Genomic DNA, 26,610 nt, shown 5'->3' with positions numbered 1-26,610 from the left:
AACCTGGAAATTGTAGATCTCTAGAAAATGTATGTGTACTGCCTGTTATTGAAACTGAAAGTTTGTCTTTCACATTTATAGTCCCAATGTTTTGACACAGGATCTCACACCGATACACATATAGTGCTCAATACTTCCCATCCCAAGTCAACTCAGTACACCTGTCACCCCCACCCCATTCTCCTCTCAATCTTCTCTTCCCTTCTTACCCCCTCCCTATCTTTTTTTCAATCTCTATTTCTCAGAGTGTCTCTCCATCTATATATCCCTGATTGTTTTTTTTTCTAGTCTCTCTCTTCATTAATATCTTAATCTTCTTTATCTTCCCCTTTTCTCGATCTCTTTCATTCACTTTAAAATGCAAAAGGTTTAGGCATATAGATGACTTTCGAGGATTCTAGCCAACTTAAAAATCAAAGGTCTGGTTCACCCCGGTAAAAGGTTGATTTGAATGATAAGAGAAAAATCAAACTAGCATAATGCTGAAATTTTCATCAAGAATGGATGGAAAATAAGTAAATAATGAAGTTTTAGAATTTCGCTTTATCAAATAACAGTTGTATGTACATCAGTCTGTAAATGAGGAACCCTATGTCATTATATGAAATATAATTTTTTTCTCATTATAATGTTAAACATTAATCGTTGAATATGTGAGATTGCAAATGGTTGCAACACACTTATGAATTAGATGCCACTTTCTTGTGAAATCTGCCAAAATTGAAATATTCTAAAATATTCACCTAATGAAATACAAAAGAAATAGTGACATCGTTGACTGCCTCATTGCACGTAACTGTGTTATGAATATTGTTTTGTAAAATCAAGTGAAATTTTGTTACAACTTGAAAATGTCAAAACTTTCTTACTTCTTTTATATCAAATTTTGATGAAATTTTCAGTATTAAGCTTCTGTAAGGTGGACTTGTCCTTTATAAAGTCCTTTACATTCAACAAAGCTACGAGAGAAAAGGATTTGAGAAGCTCCTGAGATGGATAGAAAATTAAACTTTTAGAAACATATCAACTTTATATTTCCTTTCATTTTAATCAGAATTTACACATACGATATTATATTTCACAAATATTTTTCAAGAAGCAAACAAATTACATATCAGCAAATGCAAGTTAGCAGTATGCTCTGAAAAGATACAAATATGTATATTATACAATTGGCTTCTCTCAATCACACACATTGCATGGACACATAAGTCTGCACTTTTATGAATACAAATATTTACACTATTCATATAAATTTTACATTTACATTTTAAATAATCTGTTTCAATGGAAATATATTTTGATAATATACTATTCACATCAAGGTGGTTTTGTATAATCATCACTTATGTATCTACAGTACAATTGTTACTGGTATACCTATATGTATATAGGATTCCACTTGAAAGTTGAAAGAATCCATCAACTTTTAAGTTAAAACACAACCTCCTCACATTTTTTTCTTTGTACTGAAAAATATAAGAGATGGTTGTTTCATATAAAGCAGTCATAAATTACGAACGTTTATAAGTTAAGCGACTTTTCGACAACTGGTGATCCTTTTTGTGGTAAAGGATATACTGCAAATTTTCATTGATGTAAGTTTAATTATCTTCTAAGAAAGGATCACCAGTCGTTAATAAAGTTGTTTGTAACTTACGAACAGCTCTATGAAACATCCATCTGGTCCTGCAACATTGAACAATTTATCATAACTGTAAAGTCTATTGCAAACTGTGTATAAAAAGTTGCAAATGATTCCTAATATTGATTGTATCTCTTTATGTTACAGGGCCCTGTTTGGTAAAAGAAAACAAAGTGAACTGACACCAGTGTAACACACAGACTACCAGATATTTCGTGAATTAAATTGGGTATGGCGGCATACTGTGACAATTATATAAAAATATTGTTGCATTGATCATCGGATATTGAGTCAATGATATATCGATTCTCACAATTATTGCAGTGAGGTCATAAAACAAAGCCATATTTCTCTCATTACCCTAATCCAAGTCGCAGGGTAAAAGGGAGAATGTCATAATGATATTAACCCTAACCAATCTTTCTTCATCTACTGCACCTGTTTTTATGTTAGATCTAGGTAAATAGAAAGTAGAATGTGAACATTCCTTGATGTTATTTGATGATTATCACAGGTTATGATATATCCCCACATCAAGGTATTACAGATGAAGTGATAATCACATATCAAAATATGCATCCTTGTGCTCTATGTAATACCAACACTATGATGATGACTGGCATTGTATAAAGGCACAAATTAACAAGGTTAGGTTAACTTAAAGCCAAGCTTTCATTGATTTTACAGAAAAATATTATGGTAAATTTAGCATTTTCACTGAGAAAAACCTATTAAAGCATATATGCCGCAAAGGGCAGAAATTCATTTAAAACCCAAACAAAACTGCTTTGGAGTGTCAACTTTAAATAAGGAGTTATGTTGATCCATATCCATGTCCCAATGACATAAAACTTGCCATTAACAGCAATCCTGCCGATGCTAATAGCAGTAGCGACAATTCGGAGTGTTATAGGGATATGTTATGCATAACAAGGCCATTATAAGCTTTATAATTTCCCTTTGTATTATTTATTGTAACTTATTTCAAAGAGACACATCCTTTAATTCCTGAAGACCAAGAAGAAATAACAATTTTACAAAGAAAAATCGAAAAAGAAGACCTTCCTGAAACAAAAATTAGGAATATCCCTCCCCAGGTGGATTGGGTATTAAAAGTAAAAAACAACAGTTTGAGGAGCAGTCGTTGTAATGTATTGCTGGTTCATCCCCAATTTTTTTGACAAAGCATTTGAGAAACAAAATATCACAAGGTGGCTTCCTTCGTGTTACAGATCAGGTTGTGTTTTACACTATCTGAACTCATCTACATGTCATCATCGGCTCCTCCCCTTGAGCTCAGCACCATCTGGACGCGTCGCATGGCTGGCTGGATCTGAGGGAACTCTGTGATAAGACGGTCAGCAATGGTAGCAACGGTTTGCATCTTGTCGAGCTGTTTCTGGGACTCGGCCTCAAGGGCAGCCTCCGTCTTGCAGAGCAGAGTGTACTTGCCGTCCTTCAGGGCCTGGTAGTTCTTGACCTTGCGTTGTCGAGAGACGATATCAGCAAGATGCTGTCGACAGTGAGAAGTGAAAGAATTGTTAAGGGGATGACAATGTATAAGGAATCATTACTTCAATACTCTATGGCCACTGTGGCACATTATAAGACCTGCACATTAATCTTGTCATCATCATCATCAACAATATCAACATCACAATCATCCTCCTCATCATCATTATCATCTTAGACATTATCATCATCAAAATCAACATCACAATCATTATCACCAGTAAGGTAAAAAATTAATTTCTTACTTTCGGGGGCTACTTTTCGCAACCATCAGTCATCAGTGAATGGGGACTCGAGGGCTCTATTGCATTAATTTTCAGGGCTAATTCTTTCTGTTACCACTATTATTATAGTAATTTTTATAATGATGATCATTATCATCATTATCAACATCACCATAATCATCACATCATAATCGCATCATCATTATCCAATATCATGGATTTGTTACCTTTTGTTTGAGTTCAACTAATCTCTCAATGTCACCATCCTGTGTATCAGCCATACTCTGTAGTTCATGGAACTCTCTCTGTTTGTTATCAAGCTGCTGGTTCAACATCTGTTGATGGCTACGCAGCTCAGCAATGTCATTGTCACAGCTGTTTGCATCCTGTTTCAATAAACAAGAACAAGTAAAAAAATATATCAATACAAAGCAAGTACATATTTTGTATGAATATATTAATAATGAAAAATATGCAAACGAGCAGGATTTATAAAAATAATTGTTCAAATTTTATTTACGACAGATTATTTACAAAATCTTTCATAGATCAATACTGAAGCAAGTATGCTGATTGTCCATTACACAACTCCTTGATATATTTTAAGTGACAACATATAGTTAATTTTGGTGAAATTACCACTTCTGTTGCGATTTGGATGAAGATTATTTGTAAGAAAATACAAAAGAGCAACAATTTTACAGAAGAGAGTACACAGCGCCAAACACTTTCATTTTATGTATACTCCAGATAACAGCAACATTCAACTTAAAAGATCATCACAAAAAAAAAACAAAAAAAAACCCAAAGTCCTGTGAATGATCTGCAAATCTGCAATAAACAAATATAAAACTAATATGGTTCTCTTTTTATCAATGCCAAAAGAACATTCTGAGTATATGGAAATACAATGGAAGCTTTATAGATGCTAACATCAAGTAACCCAGACACTTGCTCCTGAAGATAGATGGCAAGCATTGCGATGAGGTTTTCGGTTCAGAATGTGAAAAAATAGTATCCAGTAATATTGGGGAGTTAATGCCAGCTTTCAGTGTATAGATTCTCTGTAAACAAGCATTTTTTTTCGGGAGGAAATATCATGGGTATCTGGTAACTATTCTACAAAGGGCACAGGGCACAAACCTGCTGAGTCTCCTTGATCTTCTTCTTGAGCTCCAGGAGTTTTTTCTGGAATGCTCCCTTAGTCTCTACCTTCTTGTTCATCTTAGATTGGGCGTCGCCTCTCGTCACAATGGTGTCACGACGGGATACGGCCTTCTCCATGTCTTGGATGAGCTTCTCTTGGAGTTTCATCAACTGGGTGTGACGCACCTAGGTTATCAATAGCACAGAATATAGCATTTTTCATAAATACATAAGAAAAAGATCATTATACAATCCGAAGGTTCTATAATACATCAATATCGATACCTCTGTAAAATGTTAATGGCAAAGGGTATGTCAAAGGGCAGTAGAAGGCTTCACTGTACATCATGTAATTCTTTCTGTAAAAATGAATGCATTCCTGATAAAAACATACCAAACCTTGATGATTTGGAAAGTTGATTATGTTTTGTTTTAAGAGAGTTCAGCTTTATCATCTTTTTATATTACTACCATAGGTTATTAAAAGATTCTACAAATACATGATGCATGTTATAAATAAGTTTAAAAACATTGATATGAGCATTTCAATTCATATGCTTTTTAAATGATTCACACACTAATATGAGGATTAACCCGCATTGCTATACATGATAAATGGCTATATCCCTTTCCTAGAATCAACATTAATAGCATCATTATGGTACTCGAAATAAACCGTCTTATTTCACTCTATCCATCAACAAATCATTAGAATATGTTGGGGGTTTTTTTACAAATGTATCAAGAGCATGGGATCTGACAGAAGATGGCATAAGAGGAAAGGGAAGACAAAATATAACATGGAAAGATATCATGTAGAAGGAAAGCAGTAAGGTTGGCTTTAACAAGGAGGATGTTCAAGACAGAAAAAAATGTAAGGAGGGAGTGTCATCATGGTGGAAGAGTCAAGTAATCCTTTGTAAGAAGGAAAATGCTGACTAAAATAAATGATGGTGACAATGATGATGGTGATGAAAATGATGATGATGATGGCGATGATGGTGTTGATGGTGATGATAATGATGATGATGTTGTTGATGATGATGATGATGAAGATGATGATGATGACAACGATGATGTTGATGGCGGTGATGATGATAACGTTTTGCTGAAGTTTGTCAGTAGAAAAGATGTTGATTATATCTCACCTCCATACGATGTATCTCAGCAGTCATAGCCCTGATCTCTCCTTGACCAACCTCAGAGTCTACTGTAGCCTTGGCTTCTCTGGCTAACTGCGTCTTCTTCTCCCATAACATTATCTGACGTCTACACAAGAACACAAATAACATTTCAATATTGAAAATATCTATTTGATACAGGTCTGAAGTCTCAGGTATGCTATGTTTTTGGAACAGTAAACTGAAATATGAATCGGCCAGGTTTTCCTGTTCAGAACTATTGCTAACTTAAAACGAAACACTGGAACATCATTACTTGGGTATGTTTGGTTTGTAATATGTATGTGTTGTGTGTATGCATTATCTAAATTTATTTATCTTTGTCGAAATATGATTAGGCTTATAGGAATTCCTGTCACACTTATAAAAATACTGGTGAAAATATGTGGTACCTCATTGAGCACAAGAAGATGTTCAAGCAGTTTCTAAGTCATTAGTTACTTCATGAACACCTTTACAGAACACCCCCTCCAAATCAGCTTGTAATCGTAAAGTAGGTCATACTTACTCTGCCTCTACCAAGCTGTTGAGGAGTCTCTCCTTCTCTTCACCCAGTTCATCAAGTTTGGCTTGCATCTCAAGTGATTCTCTCTCAGCCTCCTGCAAAAAAAAATATATCACAAATAAAAAAGAAATACAGAGATTAATGACCATTTAAACTTAACTTAATTTATCTAGACTAACCCATGTATCTATTAGCTCTTTATCATAGCAATAAGATAAATGCTATAACAAGGCTAAATATTATCATTAGACAGTACTAAACCAATTCAGTACTACATGAAATAGGCAAAGTGTGAAATGATTATAAACAAACTGCTTAGAAGCAAAGAAAAACACTGTTGGGGTGCGGGTTGGGGGTTATAGTGTTTCATAAAGCTGTTTCTAAGTTACACATGACTTTACATATGACTGGTGACCTGTTCTTGTGCCCAATAAAATCAGTTTGTATTTGACTTAGGCATCAAATAACATGTTCCAGCCATGCGGAAAGTCATCCATTACATACATACAGCTTAATCAACACCACACTAATAGGATGAACTGGCAGGGGAAAAGTAGGATTAGCCCTCGTGGTAATTCATATTTAGTAACAGTAGTCTACAACCAGAACCAATGTTTCCATGCACTGCATTATAAATAATTAGTTCATGAAATCAGTAGCTAGAAGCCAGGGAAATAGTTTTAACAATTCAAACATACCCTGAGAGAAAGCACAAAGTCATTCTCAATGAGAATATTATCTTGTTGTAGATCCTGTCTTATCTTGCCTTCCCGGGTGAGTAGTTGGTTTAGTTTCAGCATGTCATTCTGCATGTTCTGTATGCTCTTGTCCACCATCTTGCGATCGTAAAGTTGTCCTTCGATCTCACCTAAAGTAAAACATGTTACATTTCATTGCATCATGTATGATAAGCAAGCGTTATTTCATTTAACACAAAATTAATAAAAGAAAACTTGCAAAGAATGGGCAAATATGGTATAACACAATTTTATTTTAATTACAAATTCACAATGTTGATAGAATAAGAGTTTACATAAATGAAGAAAATCAGTCTGAAAATTATCAAATTTGCAGCATATTGAGAGTTTCAAACCATTGAATTCAATGTGGCCCTGACCCTGACTTTGTTTCATAGAATATGATTAACCATGAATATCATTACTACTACAGCTACCACAGGCATCATCTCCATGGTCATCACTAACACCACCAACATCACTTTCCCCAATAACCACCAACATCATCCCCACTATTACGGCAATCCAAATTATCACTAATAAAACCACCAACACCATCACTAATCTCCACCCCAGCAACCCTAACCCTCTTACCTTCAATCCTCATCTTCTTCTGATGGAGGATGGTCAGAGCCTTCTTCATGGTGTCTACCTCCATCTGTTGGTTATCCTTGTCTTGGGTCATCTTGACCAGTTCACCCTGCTGCCGTAGCCAGAACTGCTGAAGGTCAGCTATCTCTTGAGTCCTGGTGTCAATGTTCTTGGTCAGGGCGTTGACTTCCTGCTCTAGAGGGCCAAGCTCTTCACCCTATGAAAGACGAGTCATGAGAGTGTGTTTATAGTATTAAAGACCTATTTTTGAGCAAGGATTGTTTTTTTCAATCTCTAATGGTGTAAGTGTACGGCACAGATTTTCTAGAATTTCCTAACTGGTTGTTACACATCAAATAATTTCCATACTTAATTAAAATCCACTAATTTTCAATAATAATTTGATATTTTTCTCTAAAAATAATTCTTCATGTCATACATGGCAATTATGAATCTGTCTGCAATAGCTAATCATATATTGCATAAGCTGTACATTTTGCTATGGTATTATTTTTGCTAAATTTGCAATTGCTACATTGCTAAAATGCCTATTGACCACGGCTGCATATGAAAACCAAAACTGTCAAAGTAACAACTAGTGATTATGGTAAATAAATAGAAATATAAAAATATCTGTACGTCAAAATACTGGCTTATACAATAAGAACACAGTAATACTTACACCCTGAGCGCTCGTCACTGCCTCTATCTTCTTGTTATACTGGTCAATTTGTCCCTGCTTGCGCTCGATGACAGCATTCCTCTTCACGATCTCACCCTCGCTACGAGAGATGATCTGGTTCTTCTCATGGATCTCATTGTCTAGTTCCTTGAGGGACTTCCGTAGCTGTTCAACCCTGGTGTTGGTGTTGGACAGGTCCAGGGTGTCTTGGGAGATCTCATTCTCAACCTTAGCTTTGGCAGCTTCCTGTATCATACAAGGAAAAGAGTTTACTAGAGTTTGAATTGTTTTTGGCATGACTGCAAATGATTACCTAATAGTGAATCATATTTAAAATGCATGATCTGAAAAGTATGAGTATCAAAGAACGGTCTTCAGATATCTTGTCAGTATTCTCTCCAACTTAATATGTGTTCTCAGCCATAACTCTAGCAGATTCCTGTAGCCTTGATAAATATATTTCTTGAGATTGAATGGCAAAAATGAGGCATTTTTTACTGTCCATGAACACCATAAAAAATGCTGTAAATTAAGTTTGAGGAGGCTTTACATTAACTTTGAAACTATCATATGCACAATCGATCATGAAATCTAGTGCTTCGTACAAAATCGTTGTCAAGCTCAGCATGTTGGGTTTACTCTTGAAACTAATTGTATTCGGGCATAACTCATTACTCTTGCCTCCTAGGACTGCTCAGAACTAACCTGATCAGCGATGCGTTTCCGGATGTTCCCCGCCATCTTCTTGGCATAGTGGGCAGCCTTGTCCATGGTGAGTTTGTTGCGCAGAGTGTCCATGATGGATTCCTCCAGCCTAAGCTTCTCCTGGTATTCTCTCTCGATCTGCTTCCTCAAGGCGGTCAGCTCGTTGACCCTTAGTGTGCGGTCCTACAAAGATAAATGTGAATAATCACTTTTCATGTTCAAATTATGCTGTATATGCCAGTAGAGGAACAAAAAATCTATGAACAAACTGTATATCATAGACTACTGAAATTGAATTGAGGTGAAGTGAATATTTCATATAAAAGATAATAAGATACACACAGTGACAGAGAGAAAGTCACTAGATTCAATCTTTCAAGCACACAATGTATACACATGATCAATATCAGAACATTGTAAAGACAAATACGTGATTTCCACACAAATCTGGCCAAGTAACACATTTCCTCTCAAACATTTACCTCAAAGTTGACTGAACTCCTCTTGAATTAATCATTAATTGATGATTTTCATGAGACTGAATACAGAATAAAACTTACCGTTGTTGCCCTATTGAGGGCCTGCTCCGTCTCGTGGAGCATACGCGAGTAGGTGCTGTATTCCTGCTTGATCTTCTCCTGCCTATCCTGGCTGGTAGCGATCTGTTTCCTCAGTGAGTTGATGTCGATCTCGTTCTTCTGAAGCAGCAGCGTGAGGGTCTCGTTGTTCTCTTGTTCCTTCATGATAGATTTCTTGTAACCCTCGATCTCGGTGGCCAGTGACATGATGTGCTGCTTCTGCTGACTGTTCATGATAGGATATGGTTTGATGGTTATAGTAATGATATTGCATTCATTTTTTAGCCTATTCAAAAGATTCATGACTTATATTAAACGGGATATTAAACGGGTAGCAACTGCAGGTATATCTATCCTTCATTCCAAAGGGCATGCATTGTCATTATAGAAATGTATATACCTGAAGTTCTGAATCGTTTTGTTTTCTAAGCAATCGCCAAAAAATATTGTCGGATTTCACTACATTTGGTACCTCCACAGTGTTTAGTTAAAACAGAAGTCAACCCTACGACATCACTGTAGTTGGAAAATGTCATACAACCTCCGCAAAATGCCTGCTATTTACAATACATTTTGTAAAGTCTAGTGAGCAGAACAACTTGGTAACTGTTTCATGATGTGCTTACCTGAGGGCTTCCTGCATAGCAGCGTGTGCTTCGTCCCTGCGTCTCATTCCAATTAGACTGCTGTTCCACTGCTGAAACAATTGCTTCTTCTCAAGATTGATGGACTTTATCAGAAATGAATAGAAAAAGAACCCTTGGAATCATAAATTTTCTCCTTTCGCTTTCACACCAAAAATCAAATTTCTAATTATTTGAATTCAGAATTGTGGCAAAGAGAATCCTTGAAATGTTTATGATTCTTCTATTCAATACAAATGGTTATCACTGAGAATTTTAATTTCCATCTGCTCATCATGTTCAAGTATTTTTTTTATAATGAATAACTAATGAACACATTTTAACCCTATATCATGCTTCATTACACAAGAGATGGATTGCAAATATGACAGAACAACTATGATAAGCTCCGTGTTTTAAACAAATGCACATTTAACACCTGGGTCCAATTTCATATAGACTTGTTAAAGTAACAAACATATCAATTACAGGTTTACTATCAGCCAATAAAATTGGTGGATTTCAGTAGCTTTAAACTGTTATTGTAAATTTGTTATTAATACAAGGTTTTATGTAATGGGCCCCTGATCTGGAATAGCCATTGCCATTCAGTGACTGATTGTAAACCTTTGCATCACAAAGCCAGTTACTAAAAATGTCTGACCGTATCATATAATTTCACTACTCACAGCATCACCAATGGTAAGATAGACTTACTTCAATTTCCATCCTAGCTTCTGATAAGGCCTCCTTGGCAGCTTTTGTCTCCTCTCCCTGAGCTGAGCTCTGGGCTTCATACAGGGCAATCTGCTCCCTCAGTTTATCTACTGTCTCAGTCAGACGGTCAACATACAGGTCCTGAAAATAAATGATTTGAGGCATGATTTATTTGAATGTTATACTAGATTTAAGGAGGAGAAATAACATTGATTAAAATTCTGATTGTGAACAGTTGGTGATAATTTTAATAACAAACAAAGGGCAATAATTGTGTTATATGTATAAATTATAATACCCATGGTGATACACTATGAATATTACTATTACTAATACCAATACTACTATTACTACCCTACTACTACTACTACTACTACTATACTACTACTACTACTATTACACTACTACTAATATAACTACCGTACTACTACTACTATTACCACTATTAACAATCACAACAATAACAACAATACTAATAAACAACATAGGATATTCCTAAGGTGAAATATTCATATAAATTTTGATTATGTCAAAATACAACTGTATAAACTTCTCACTTTATATTTTGAGCATATCTTCATTCCGTTTACATAAAACTGTTTCTCACTCTATCACAGCAATTGATGTACATGTAATCCTGGAAGCATTATAAAACAAGGCCGTTAAACAATGATTATGTTATGTTTATGTTTTTGAATTAGTGATTATATGCAATGATTTAATAATTTTTCATAATTTTTCTCCATTCGTTTATACATCATGACCATTACCAAATGTACGTATTTTACTTTGATATACATGTATGTATATATATATGTATTATTTCAATCAATATCAGGTGCGTCTGGTCAGGTATGGGGAGGAAGGTCTGCGGACCATAGTTATTAAGTTAACTTTTTCCATACCCTGGCAGCTTGACCAGACGCACCTGATACAACGTAATTTTGTCTTGAATTTTATATTATGATCTGTATGACTCTATTGCATTTTGTATTCACTTGTTTGTAATATTTTATTTGATTCTGTATGCCGAATAAAATAATAATAAAAATAATAAAAATGTTGTTTTTACAGCAGGTAATGAAATACAGAAATAAACCTACAAGCCATGAAAAACACATGGCTGCACATAATTTTTTTGAAAGCTGGGATTAAATTTGACTTGAGTTAGAGATATTAGCACAATCTGGGGAAATCTTTCTAAAACAGGTAATAAATTACAAAGATAAACCATTAACAGTGAGTAACTTGATATTCAGATTTGAACTATGGCCCAGTCTTTGAAGAGTTACAACTTATTTACACCAATTTCAACTCCAAATTGCATACTTCAATGTATCTCAAATCGATACTGATTTCTATCACTCATAATGTTTTGTGAGACAGGACTTTCATACAATTTTCATGGCAAGTACTCAGCCATCCTTTCTGAGCATTTGCTTCATTGAATTTGAAATTTATAAAATCAATACTCCATATAAGTAAACACTGAAGACAATTCACCATCAATGCAATACTTTATATGATCATGCTCTGGTTCTATCCTAAATCAAGGGTCCTGTCATACAAAGAGTTGCGATTGATTTGATAAATCTCAACAATATAGAAACCAATCATTGTCAAAATTTTTCCTACCGGAAATTTGCAGTGTTTCTTGTAAACAAAGAGGAAGCACGCTGAATTGCCAAGACAATGAAGAGTCCAAGAGTATACACCATATCTAAAAAGCATTTTGAACAAATGCATTTTAGATGCTGGCGTTGCTTGCTTTCCATACTTGCAGTTGACCGAATCAATTGCAACCCTTTGTACAATGGGGCCCAAATGGGAATAAATGTACCTGTTTTTGTTTGTCTTCCTCTGCTTTGGAGACCTCTGTGTCTGCCTTCTCCGCTGCCCTACGCATGACAGCAATGTCTCCCCTGATGTCTTCCTTAGCATTGGTCATGTAGTACAGATGAAGGGCCAAGTTTTCAACTTCAGTCTGGAGTGCAGCCGCTACAAAAGAACACCAAAACATCAAACTCCCATCAATATCAAACCAATAATATTACATATTTCTTACTTCTTATTTATTTATGTATTTTATTGTTTGTTTATTTTTAACTTTAAGATTGTTCTCAAAACTGAAGGGGAACTGTTCAAACATTCATGCCTTTTAAATCCTCTACCATATCTAGATTACATACGTAAGTGGACACTTGTGAAAAAGAAATTAAACTTGGCAAACTGAACTTGCAACTCCGTAGTTGGTCATAAAAAATGAGCAGTTTGTAAATGATCATGTTTAATTCATCAAATTCTGTAGAAATCTCTGGTAATTGGGGGTGATTTTGCAGCTCCAAGACCATCCAAAAATTATACATTCAAAAGAGACCCTAACCCTACTCACATTCTTTCCTCTGGCTATTGACATTCTGCTGAGTCTTCTTGTACATCTCCCTGACCTCCCTGAGCTGTTCCTCACACTGTGCCCTCATCTGTGAAAGCTGCCCCATCTGATCGTGTTTCTTCTCCAGCAGAGTCTGCTGTCTGGCGAGCTCCTGCTGCATGCCGTAGAGATTGACTCCAAGCTCCTCCCTGTCCTGGAGCTTGCCCTTGAGTGCCTCCTTCAACTCCCGCACCTCGAGCTCCACCTTCTCCATCTGCTTGGTGAGGTGGCCCTTCAGGGCGTCTTGGAAGCGTCTCATCAAGGGCTAGGTGGGAGAGAAGTTTGGATCTAGGATTAGAGAAGCTTGGCACTGTTTCATGACAGTTACTGGCATCAACTACACTACCACTTCTGACAATTTCAGTGAAACCTCTGGTTCTTATTGACTTATAAACACCAGACTTTGAAAGTTACTAGTGTAACTGTCAAAGAACGAAAAATGGTACCACTTGAAAGAGATTGTTAAACCATGGTTTGAAGATGAAATTAAAATATCAAGCTTGAAATTAAATCAATAAATAGTTACAATTTACTCAATCCAAATATAAGTTTCAATACTACTTGATACAAATCCCATCCACAATGTTGCTCAGTTGTCATTCAAGACATTTCAAACCATCACATTAGGGGATATCACAGAAGCTTGAATAATAAATTGCCTCTAGGCCTTTGTCTTCCATCCATTTGGCAACAGCCAACATGGTATTATCCCATTTTTCTACAATTTTGTCTAACAACTATTCTGTCTAATGGCCAATTAGCCATCTTTCATTCCTGCATAGAAATACAAATTCATTAAAAGAACACAATAAAAATAAAGATAAATGTCTGATATCTATTCAGTATTTTTTCCCATACTGCACATCAGGGATACAAGATGGGAACTGATAAAAATGCCTAATACTGGTAATGCTTTTAAGTTAGTTGGAATTTTGCACTCAGCGACCCGTATTCTGAAGTAAGGGTTGATGTAAACTCTGGTCTAAAATGGTGATTTGACTATGGAAAGCTAATTGTGCAATAAATCACCAAGGGTACAGGTTCAATTTATCCGCTCAAATTATTCAGAGCTATCTGTAAATGGTAACTAAACAGTTTTCTTCACCATGAAAGCACGATCAAAGGACAAAGCGAATATAAGAAATAATCCAAGAGTTAGACCATAGCTTAAGTTAAACCAGTACATATAAGAGACTCTTATCAATGGCCGAGATGGAAATTCAAAGCAGCCTGATATGCATTTTAAATGTAATATCATTCATGTCCAAAAGTCACAGGTAACAGCTCCTTTTAAGGTCAAGTCCATCTCAGAAAATGTTGATTTGAATCAATACAGAAAAATCAGACAAGCATAATGCTGAAAATTTCATCAAAATCGGATGTAAAATAAGAAAGTTATGACATTTTAAAGTTTCCCTTATTTTTCACAAAATAGTTATATGCACAATTTAGTCACATGCAAAGGAGAGAATTGACGATGTCCCTCACTCACTATTTCTTTAGTTTTTATTGGTCGATTCATACAATATTTAAATTTTTACAGATTTGCCAATAAATACCAACTTGACTGAAACATAAAATGTTAAAAACAATGGTAATTTCACATGTTCAGGGCGAAAAAAAAAATAGTTTCACAGGACAAGGAGAAAATTAGAATAATTCATATTTCATATAATAACATACAAAAGAAATAGTGAGTGTGTGTGTGTGATGTCATCAGTTCCCTCATTTGCATACCAACCAGGGTGTAAATATAACTATTTTGTGAAATTAAGCGAAACTTAAAATTGTCATAACTTTCTTATTTTCCATCCGATTTTGATGAAATTCTGAGAGTTGTGCATGTTGGATTTTCTCTTTTTTTTCAAATCCACTTTTGGTTGGGGTGGACATGCCCTTTAAAAAGATATAAACTTACATGGTCTGGATCCAGGACCACCATCTCACTCTCATCATCCGATGCCTCTGAGTCTACATCATAATCTTCTTCTCCTTGTCTTCCAAATCTGGGTTGGTATTCTTCCTCCTCTTCCTCCACCTCTCCACCCATCATCTGGGCGGTATCCATGGGAGGGATGCTGGTATAACCCTGGGGAACGTCATCTGGGAGTGGTCATCAACATAAAATAGTTTGATTAACAATGAGATATGTGTACAACAGTGAATACATTTTATCCTTGCATTTTTATTATCATAACCATATTTATACTTCATTTCTTTTTTTGTTCAGTGAACTTATTAATTGATCTTTCTGTTCATTTTGTTATTTTGGTTGATGCTGCCATTGTTAACCTGATTAGCATTTTGCATCATAATGATAAACAATTTTGGATGACATATCAATAGTATTTATTCGATTTCAAACAGTTAAAGATTATATCATATGTTACCCTTCTCCATTCCACTAGAACTCTGGATATCACTATTTTTCCAATGACTTCTATGAAAACAATTATACAGTACATTTCAAATTACATGACAAATTATCAATAGAAAACAAAGAAAATATTTCAAAATATTCATGCAAACCTTGTGGGGGTATTCCTGCAGGCTCAGGTTCAAGTTGTAAAGGACCTGCATCCTCTTCCTCAACACCAGGGGGCGTGGCAGGGGGTGAGGCTTGGGCTGGAGCAGGTGATCTTCTCTCTCCAGATGGGGGCCTCTGGGCACCTGATCCAGATCTTCTGGACCCAGATGCCGGTCTTGCCCCTGCAGATGGGGGACGTGCAGCAGACGAGGGCCGCCCACTCCCTGCAGAGGGTGGACGGGTAGCTGAGGGAGGGCGCTGGCTGGCTGAAGGGGGCCGCTGGCTGGCTGACGGCGGTCGTTGGCTGGCTGAGGGGGGTCTTTCTGTGCCTGACTGGGGTCTTTGTGACGCAGATGGAGGACGCTGAGATGCAGAAGGAGGTCTCTGTGTTGCTGATGCAGGTCTTTCTTCAGCCACTGGGGTAGGTACAGCCTCCTACAAAGATATGCATGACAATATTGAATAAGGTTAAAAATCAAGACTTAACGATGTACATAAATTCATTCCATTTTACATTGAAAAACAAAAGCAAATTCATTATGTGCTGTATCCCAATTCTAAATTTTGCTTGACCAAGATTTGAACATGTGAGCAAAATTTTGGGAGGCCACAAACAAAGAACAAGCATTACACACAGCGCACTCTTGGATAGCAACTATGGGCAATAGGGATGTTGTTTACAGTTTTGTTTCCAATCTTGGAAATCTGAATATTAAAACTTGCGCCTTCTACTTTTCTTATTAGCCAATCTTTAATTTACTTCTGTGGTATATTAACAAGGAGAATCTTACCTCTGCTTCTTGATCCTCCTCACCAGGAGCTGATGTAGAAAAGGGGAGAAAAAGTGTAGCTAATCAGTTCAATAAATAATCAAAATGTTTATATAAAAAAATTGAGAAAGAATCTATATTTGTTTTCCGACAGGTTACAGATATATGCCTGCATATTGCCTCTATTTGTGGATACTTTTAACATCCATTTAAATTCATATACAATGAAGAAATGTGTGATGCCTAGAAGCCTTTTATTCTTTAAATCAGCAAGAGGTAATTTTCCTTTCATCTTACCATCTTTATAAATGTAGATATTTGTCAGAAATTTACCAAGATACATGGAGGGAAAAAACATTATTTAGCCCATCATATTGTTATTATCATTATCACTATTACTCTCAAAATAATCTTATTTCTAATTTGAATAGTTTCAGAAACTAAAGCATGAATTCTCCTCTTTTTTTTTCATTTCAACACAATTACACACCATCAGTCAGCTCACCTGGTTCTCCTTGTAGTTCATCAGCTGCTGGCTCCTCCATATCACCAGCTTCTATTCGCTCTTTACTTGAAGGTCTACAATAAAAAAAGAGTAATAGCAAAATGCATTACTAGATCTTCACAGGACAGAAAATCAAATTCACTGATTCATACAAAGGCCACAGGATCTATTCTAGACTTAAAAAGTATAGTGTGTATAAGAAAGCTACAGTACAAGGTTGGCTGATTTCAATCAAAATTGATTTTTGAGTTATAATAGAGAAAGCTGTCAATGATTTAATTGGTTAAAGAGAAACTTAATTTTTAATGGTATATCAGAATAAAATAATGTGAGCCATGTTCATTATTTTCATGTTTAGTCGAGGAAGAATACTGCAGTAGGGATGTACATTTATGGAAGTAGGCAAGTACATGTATATCAGTACAGAAGTGATGTTGTCAAGTTACAGAGAGCTAATAAAATAATTCTGAGTCAAGTTCACTTAGGATTTTGACCAATGCTTACAAAAAAAACAATCTTTACTCAATTATTTTATAGACAACAAAGCGGAAATATGATTAATGTTTATTAATTTTTAATATGGAAACCTGGGGGTCTCCAATTACATATTTTTCACACCTGCAATCAACTCATCAACAAAGGGGCAAAATTTTCAACTTTCCACTTGGAAAAATTCAGCCAAATGAACAAGTGGAAATGGGGCATCTTTTTTTTCGTACAATCTTCTAAAAATGACTGGCCAAGGTTTTTTTTAAGAATATTATATTTCTCTCAGTTTTTCATTTTTGCCACACTAACTCAAAAGAATATAAGGAACATTACCACGGAATTTTTTGTGAAAAAGAAATTCAAGATAATTGTCAGGTGCGCAGACATGGGGCCCCTCTTTATACAGAGGCAAAGAACTTGAAATGGTGCATCAAGGTAAATTAGCAATCAAACGTTGTTGAAAAGATCCCCTAACATTCATCATGAAACTGGTCCACAGAATAAATTTTCTCAAATACACTAGCCTACTAGGCCTAGAGTCTACTCTAGGACTAGATTGTAGCTAAATTCCACAAATGTTTTTTTTTTCTCAGAAAAGTAGATCATGAGATTGAATAGATCTAGATCAAGGAGAGATATAGAGAATAGAAGGAAGCAAAAAAGACATTCAGTTAAGAAGGGAAATAAGAGAGAGAAAAGAAAGGAAGGAAAGTTAAAATTGAATTTTGGAAAGATGTCATTAGTTCGAGTGCTGAGGACATAGAACAAGTGGAATGCCTCTGGCCGTCTCACCTGCATCACGCGGTTCAATATAGCAGCAGTGCTGACTTTGCATACTACTCTAACTCGCACAAGATGTTCAGTGATACATGGTTACTCTTATGTCCTCTTTTTATGAACTAGACCAATAAACTTACAGAGATATGATGGTTATTCAACAAAAAACCCCAACATGGCCAAAGTTCATTGACCTTACATGACCTTTGACCTTGATCATGTGACCTGAAACTGGAACAGGATGTTCAGTGATACTTGATTACTCTTATGTACAAGTTTCATGAATCAGATCCATAAACTTTCAAAGTTATGATGGTAATTCAACAGATACACCCAATTCGGCTAAAGTTCATTGACCTTTGACCTTGGACATGTGACCTGAAACACGCACACGATGTTCAGTGATACTTGGTTACTCTAATGTCCAAGTTTAACGAACTAGACCAATAAACTTTCAAAGTTATGATGGTAATTCAACAGATACCCCCGATTCGGCCAAAGTTCATTGACCCTAAATGACCTTTGACCTTAATCATGTGACCTGAAACTTGCACAAAATGTTCAGTGATGCTTGATTACTATTATGTCCAAGTTTCATGAATCAGATCCATAAACTTTCAAAGTTATGATGGGAATTCAACAGATATCCCCAATTCGTCCAAAGTTCATTGACCCTAAATGACCTTTGACCTTGGTCATGTGACGTGAAACTCATGCAGGATGTTCATTGATACTTGATTAACCGTATGTCCAAGTTTCATGAACTAGGTCCATATATTTTCTAAGTTATGATGACATTTCAAAAACTTAACCTCAGGTTAAGATTTCGATGTTGATTCCTCCAACATGGTCTAAGTTCATTGACCCTAAATGACCTTTGACCTTGGTCATGTGACATGAAACTCTAATAGGATGTTCAGTAATACTTGATTAACCTTATGGCCAAGTTTTATTAACTAGGTCCATATACTTTCTAAGTTATGATGTCATTTCAAAAACTTAACCTCAGGTTAAGATTTGATGTTGACGCCGCCGCCGCCGCCGTCGCCGTCGGAAAAGCGGCGCCTATAGTCTCACTTTGCTTCGCAGGTGAGACAAAAACAGTACAGAGAAACCTGCCCACAATTCGACATGTTAAGCTTTTCTGCAATATTTTTGTTCTAAAACATCTTTTTAACAAATTAAAATTTGCATCAATGTTTGTTGAATAGGTCTATTTGTCTTTTTTTAATTGCAGTGTTTATTTTCACCTTCTATATCAATATTTCATAAAATCTTGAAATGTATCACCATGTTTTGTGGCCACAATTAGACAGCCCCCACCCTTCATTCAAAATAGCGCATGTATAAAATTCAATACACGCCAGCGCCGCTGGAAATCAAAAGTTAAATTTGAACTGAAGTGAAATAATTCTCTGGAATACATGTATCGCGCATAATCCAAAATTTAATGGCAAAATTTGACTTTTTAACACCAAAGAGATTTTGGAGTTGAAATTAGGACTTTCATGTGGACTGTAGTGAGTGAAAGAGATCTAGACTAGGGACTAGGGCACATGTTGCGTGTTTGGTGTGTTGTTGTGATACTTTAGTGTGACTGCTGGCGCTGGCTTGTGAAAAAGTTTGCCATTGCATTGCACATGTTGATTTGATTGATTGATTGATTCATTTATTTTCCACACTTCATTTAAAAAAAAAAAAAACAATACAGAGTAAAGATAGTATTACAAAATACAGTACAATATATTCCAGTGCATAAAGAAAACATACACTACACAAAACAATAAACCAAAATCTGAACAATACTTAAATCAGACAAGAAGAGAAACAGTATATGTAAATGTGGGGGATCATTTAAAAAGTTAAAAACTTATAACATAATCCCAATTTTGTAAATAAAAGTTTGAATTTTGCAGAGAAAGACTAGAAAAAAAAAAAAATGAATTGAGGTAACTTAGTCTAGGAAAAAACCGAAATTAAAGTTTTTGCAGAAGAAATGTTTTTAGTTTATATTTAAATACATGAAGGGATAGAGAACTTTTGACATCTTCAGGGAGACTGTTCCAGAATAAAGGACCATTATGAATTATTGACTTTCGGGATAAGGATAATTTCCCACATGATACACGGTAATCAGATTTTCTTCTAGTATCATAATTGTGAATATCAGAATTTTTACAAAATAAAGAATCAAAATTTATTGGAAGTAATTTCTTATAGTATAAATACATAAAGATACCAAGATTGTAACTATATAATTCATACACAGGCAATATTTTAAACTTAAGAAAGAGTGGAGCTCGGGTGCGAGCATTACTGGATTAGGCTCTCGGCAGTGGCTGGATGACGTCATGTAAATAATGAATACCCGGTATCCCGGTAATGAATAATACAAAAAGCCTCATCATCTCATGTCATTTGCAAAATGTTCGGACGCAAATCTCATACCTAGTTACTCTGTCCTTACTTCTCGTCATGGCCTAAACTCTAAACTTACGCCAGAGTAATTTTAGGTCGCCTTTTACGTTGTTGATGTCAGATTTTAAGGATGTTGACTAGTTTTTTAGATAATGACCGTCCGTGAAGTTTGGACTCTGCACTGACACTGCACTGCCAATACAGCTAGTACTAAATTAGACAGCTGGCAGCCGTCTGTTTTGAGGAGTTTTTTAACATTTTTTTTTTTATTTCTCCTCGTACACAGACGGCTCGCTATCGTGCAGCCACCATTAGGGGACTTGCAATGCAAAATCCCCCCGTCGGGGCTTTTCAATTTTTGTCTTTAATGAATAAAAATTTCGAAAATTATAGTGACCAGAGTGCAAATTTATATTCCCTCTTGGCATCAATTGCCAAAAAACGGAGAAATATGAAGGTAAAAGGAACAAAAACAGTGACTTACCTCGCCCGCGAGGACCTCGGCTGTCGCGCAAATTCCCTTCCCCGTTTTATCCGATCTTAAGTACATAAACATATGGCCATTGAGTCCCCTGTACAGATCGCGCTAGAACTTCGGTCTCTGTATTTGGTGAGTGAAGCCAACGAAGTTCAGCTGAACAACCAACAAAACACAGACCAAAGCTTTTGGTCTAGTACTAAATATACCCAGTTGTTGTGTATCCGGACTGGTTGTGTGTCCGGACGATCAATTTTAGAATGTCATGATTTGGAAAAATTTACCAGCGAAGTTTCATCAATTTTTAGTACAAAATGTTAGAAAATATTATAAAGAACAAAATAGAAAATGATTACAAGTAATGAATTCAGGCATAATTGTACTTGATGCCCCCAGGGGACATCAACGTTTTTACCTTGATTCGTGGATCCACGACCCGACCTTGTTTACCATCAGCGAGTTGATATCAATCCGCGCGTGATTCGGTTGATCGCGCAACAAATAAAGTAATTGGGGGCATCAAGTGCAAGTAATATAAGAGAGACGAACTTATAGCTCTCAAGGTTACATTAACTTTCAAGGTTAACTTTGCCAACAAGGTTAATTTTGGTTACAAGGTTAATTTTGTTGAAATTTTTGGGGGCATCAAGTACAAGTAATATAAGAGAGTTTATTCTCTAGCTATCAAGGTTAATTTAGCCAACAAGGTTAATTCGTTTCGACGTTGTTATGAAGGCTTGCGCGGCTAGAAAATAGAAAAAGAGGGGAAAATGGGGTTAGTGGAATGTAAACTTCTGAATAAACGTGCTGAATAACTGGAAAATTTGGGGGCATCAAGTGCAAGTAATATAAGAGAGACGAGCTATAGCTCTCAAGGTTACATTAGCTATCAAGGTTAATTTTGCCAACAAGGTTAATTTTGGTTACAAGGTTAATTTTGTTGAAATTTTTGGGGGCATCAAGTACAAGTAATATAAGAGAGACGAGCTATAGCTCTCAAGGTTACATTAGCTATCAAGGTTAATTTTGGCTACAAGGTTAATTTTGTTGAAATTTTTGGGGGCATCAAGTACAAGTAATATAAGAGAGTTTATTCTCTAGCTATCAAGGTTAATTTAGCCAACAAGGTTAATTTGTTTCGACGATGTTATGGCTTGCGCGGCTAGAAAATAGAAAAAGAGGGGAAAATGGGGTTAGTGGAATGTAAACTTCTGAATAAACGTGCTGAATAACTGGAAAATTTGGGGGCATCAAGTACAAGTAATATAAGAGAGACGAGCTATAGCTCTCAAGGTTACATTAGCTATCAAGGTTAATTTTGCCAACAAGGTTAATTTTGGCTGCAAGGTTAATTTTGCTGAAATTTTTGGGGGCATCAAGTACAAGTAATATAAGAGAGTTTATTTTCTAGCTATCAAGGTTAATTTAGCCAACAAGGTTAATTCGTTTCGACGTTGTTATGATGGCTTGTGCGGCTAGAAAATAGAAAAAGAGGGGAAAATGGGGTTAGTGGAATGTAAACTTCTGAATAAACTTGCTAAATAACTGGAAAATTTGGGGGCATCAAGTACAAGTAATAATAGAGAGTTTATTCTCTAGCTATCAAGGTTAATTCTGTCAACATCACGACTAGGATTACTTGCCGGATCACCGCTTTCATCAATTTTGGGGGCATCAAGTGCAAGTAATATAAGAGGATAGATGAGGAGGCAAGGATGCGCGCTCATCTAGATACACCTGTTTGCGCATTTGCGCTAGCGCAAACCGGAACTACTTTCTATTTTTTTTTAAGCGAGAGAAAAGAAATGTTTACATTTTGGAAACGAAGAATCATCGGGAAATCAAGGAGTTCCACAAGGTAAAAACGTTGATGTCCCCTGGGGGCATCAAGTACAATTATGCCTGAATTCATATTTTTAGTGTAATCCACAGACAAAAAGAAGGCTTCAAAAAGATAAAGTGTCCGGACACCCGACCTCCCATCCTACAGCTACAGTATGGCAGTGAGTCCAAACTTCGCGCGTGTCCAAACTTCGCGGACGGTCATTATCTCCAAAACTAGCCAATATCCTTAAAATCTGACATCATCAATGTGAAAAGCGACCTAAAATTACCCTTCGCTGAAAGTTTCTTTAGGATTAGTCCAGTATTCATGAAAATATTGGCAAAAGATCGGCAAATTTGTCACCGTTAGCGCCCGTTTTGAAGAAAGCAACAAGCATCACGATATCACCATTTTACAAGCAGAAATCATAAAAAATGTGAGTTAAATGTGGTACTAACCGATTCCATAGCATTTTGCCATCAATCTGATATAAATATTTCACTTTTTGAGCTTGAGTCTTTGTTTAAATCTCCACAAAAGCTTTGGTGCGCGAAGTTAGGTCACACTTTTTCTGAACGGTTTTCCAGCACAGCCCGCATTTGCCGATCGGGATAGAATTTTGAGATCGCGATACCGGCGAAACCCCGTGACCTACTTTACATTTTCGTCCATGATTTTATAGTTTACGATCTTGCCGTAAATGTGGTAACTATTTCTTGAATTGGTTTTGTATAAATTATCAATAATTTGTGGACAAAATTAAGCCTGATGAATATTTTTGAAAAGTGCGCGAAGTTTGGACACCCCATCATAGTATCAGCGCGCTTCGACAGTAGCTAGCCTGCTAGGCCATGCCCGGCCCAGCGGGGTGGATAACTGTTGCCAGTCCGTCCGAGCCCAAAGTCGCGCGACAATATTTCTTTCCCATCGAAATTGTTGTTGAATCAACGACCATATATTTGTTTAAATAACATATTTGCAACATATAAATGCGGGAGGATCAAAAGCAAATATTAAACTTCACAAATTGTCATTATTTTACAAAATATCATTCTCTCAAAATAAATTAACAGAAATATTGGGACACAATGCTCACCTTTCGTCGGACATTTCGATTGGATTGGGTTGCTATGCGAAAGACAAACTTCATCGTAGACTTGATGCTCCAGTAGTTTTGGGGACAAAACTAGAACGTACGCAGGGAATGTTTTCTGGGAACGTTTCACCATGCATGTGGCTTCATTTTTTCACGAGAGGATTTTGCTCCTTTTCCGAATTTTATTTGTCAAGGATTATACTCTTAATCTTTTTATCGTCTCTGAATATATTTCAGTGTATGATTTTGGATAAAATGGGAAAAAAAATGTTATTTACGGATTTTTTTTTAAATGATACATCTTTTTACATTGAAGTTCGAAAACAGTGCATGGGGTATTGTTCAAGGATTTTCCAGCTCAAAACCATGCCCCGTGTTTTAAAGATTTTTTTCACGTGAAATATGAGACATGTAAGGGCTAGCAGCATTATATACCAGTACAGAGGCGGAAACCTCTCCCTAAAGGTAGGGAGACAAGGGGCTGGAAAATTTGACAAGCAAAAAAAAGGGTTATCATCCCAAAAGTAATGTCATCTCGTCCTAGAATACATGCTTTATTATTTCGATTTTGAATGATGAATTTCTTACCATCATAAAAGACAAGAAATAGTAAGGGGACATGTTCCCACCTACCGGGGGGACACATCCCCCCTGGGATTTATACCCACTAATGTACCCGTACACTACTTAAAGGTCAAGTCCACCCCCCCACAAAAAAAAATGCTATTTAGAATCAATAGGTAAAATCAAACAAGTAGAATGCTGAAAATTTCATCATAATCGGATGTAAAATACGGAAAGTTATGACATTCTAAACTTCCGCTTAATTTTCACATAACAGTTATGCCAAAGTGCACAAATATAATCAGTGACATGCGAATGAGAGAGTCGATGATGTCTGTCACCGTTCTTTTGTTTATTGTTTGAATTATACAATATTTCAATTTTTACCAATTTGACATTATAAGGACCAATTATAACTTAACTGACCAAAAAAAAATGTTATCATGTCTAACGGGAGGCCAAAGCTTTGTTTCACAGGACAAATGGGGAGAAAAAGCCGGCCCGTGCCCCCCCCCTTGAGAAGCACACTGTAAAACTACCGTTTAAACAGAAGTGTGCCCTATCCCTTATGAAAGTGAAGACGGCTTTTTTTGCTTGTTTTTCCTCGGGGAAATGTGCCCCCCGCCCTCGGCCTGCAGGCCCCTGCCCCCCTGTTGGAAAATCCTGAATCCTCTCCTTTTTCACATCGAGTGGTGTCATCATTCGTCTCATTTGCATATACCGATCAGGATGTGCATTTTTTTTTAGAGAAATTAAACGTAACTCATTTATTTTTCATCCGATTTCAATTTTCAGTGTGATACTCCTTGGCTTTTTTTTTCGTTTTGTTCAAATCAACTTTTGGTTGGGGTAGACTCCCTTGTCCTTTAATTTTTAGTTTAAAAAAAAAATCCCCTGTTGAATGAGGTTTTCTGAGGGGGTAGTTTTAAATACATTTTACCTTTAATACAACCTCAAAATGCGAGCGTGGAGCCCAAGCTCAAATTCATAATAGGGCTGAAAGAGACCTGTTAAAAGTCTATCCGAACCGAACGAAAAGTTCCCTGTCCTCCCTGGGTTTCAGTTCCATGCATGAATGCATGATATACTCGGACATCCCCCACTCACTCTTTCTTTCGTATTTCTCCTCACTATCATATGAAACAATGTTTCTTTCCTCCCTGAACATGTGGAAATGTTTTAACATTTATAGTCAGTAAATGGTCACTGTTGTAAAATCTGTAAACTTAATATTGCAAACAAGTTAGTGAATGAAGCAGAGCCATAGCCAGCTAGCTTATATGCTTGTTTGATTTTCCCCCGGATTTTCCCCCTCAAATAAACAGCTTTCTGGGATGGACTACTAGCTACTATCAGACACTCATTTTGCAGCCTTACAATTTCATGTTTTTTATACCTCCTTCATAATGTTTGTACCTTCTTTTCTTTTGCTCCACTCCTTATTCCCTTCACTCCCCCTCTCTTTCTCTTATGCCTTTCCACCCCCTTAGCTATCTGCCTCTCCTCCTCCCCATCTCCCCTTTTCCTTTCTCTAGAATTCCACAACACAAGTAGTTTCAATATACTTTATCTGTATTATTTATTTTATAATTATCTGTGTTATTGTTTGAATATTTTTGTGCGTCTTTGTTACCTTGTGAATTATCTATCTATCTCTCTATCTATCTATCTCTCTATCTATCTATCTATCTATCTATATCCCCCTCTCTCTCTCTTTTAAAGTAAAATTTATGAGCAACCTAAATTCGACTTTTCTTTGATTAGTAAGTATGTAAAAATTTACCATCTTGGGGAACATGCTAGTACTATGACTGTAAATTTCATTTTAAATGTTTGCCTTGTTATTAACTTTAAATTGTTTATGCGGGACAGAAATTCTATTTT

General features: G+C 36.1%; 1 protein-coding gene across 2 annotated transcripts; it reads right to left on the bottom strand.

The window, feature by feature from the left end:
• Nucleotides 1–1,023: 1,023 nt before the first annotated feature.
• Nucleotides 1,024–24,266, bottom strand: LOC121422356 (coiled-coil domain-containing protein 40-like). Of its 2 annotated transcripts, none has more exons than XM_041617344.1 (19): nucleotides 24,163–24,266; nucleotides 17,065–17,153; nucleotides 16,596–16,624; nucleotides 15,807–16,239; nucleotides 15,196–15,380; nucleotides 13,239–13,542; nucleotides 12,687–12,844; nucleotides 10,847–10,987; nucleotides 10,133–10,236; nucleotides 9,489–9,732; nucleotides 8,929–9,111; nucleotides 8,224–8,469; nucleotides 7,545–7,758; nucleotides 6,912–7,081; nucleotides 6,217–6,308; nucleotides 5,676–5,796; nucleotides 4,525–4,713; nucleotides 3,609–3,767; nucleotides 1,024–3,158 (listed from the first exon to the last, which is right to left on the bottom strand). In XM_041617344.1, exons 1-19 carry the CDS (start codon nucleotides 24,174–24,176, stop codon nucleotides 2,910–2,912), a joined length of 3,324 nt encoding a protein of 1,107 aa, XP_041473278.1. In that variant the 5' UTR covers nucleotides 24,177–24,266; the 3' UTR covers nucleotides 1,024–2,909. The 2 variants fall into 2 exon arrangements, with proteins under 2 accessions (XP_041473278.1, XP_041473279.1); XM_041617345.1 differs by having other exon boundaries at nucleotides 17,080–17,153.
• Between the last annotated feature and the right edge of the window lie 2,344 nt (nucleotides 24,267–26,610).

The sequence above is a fragment of the Lytechinus variegatus genome, chromosome 10 (genome assembly GCF_018143015.1).
Source record: "Lytechinus variegatus isolate NC3 chromosome 10, Lvar_3.0, whole genome shotgun sequence".
NCBI classification, from domain to species: Eukaryota; Metazoa; Echinodermata; class Echinoidea; order Temnopleuroida; family Toxopneustidae; genus Lytechinus; species Lytechinus variegatus.
This window is presented reverse-complemented; position numbering and strand designations above follow the sequence as displayed.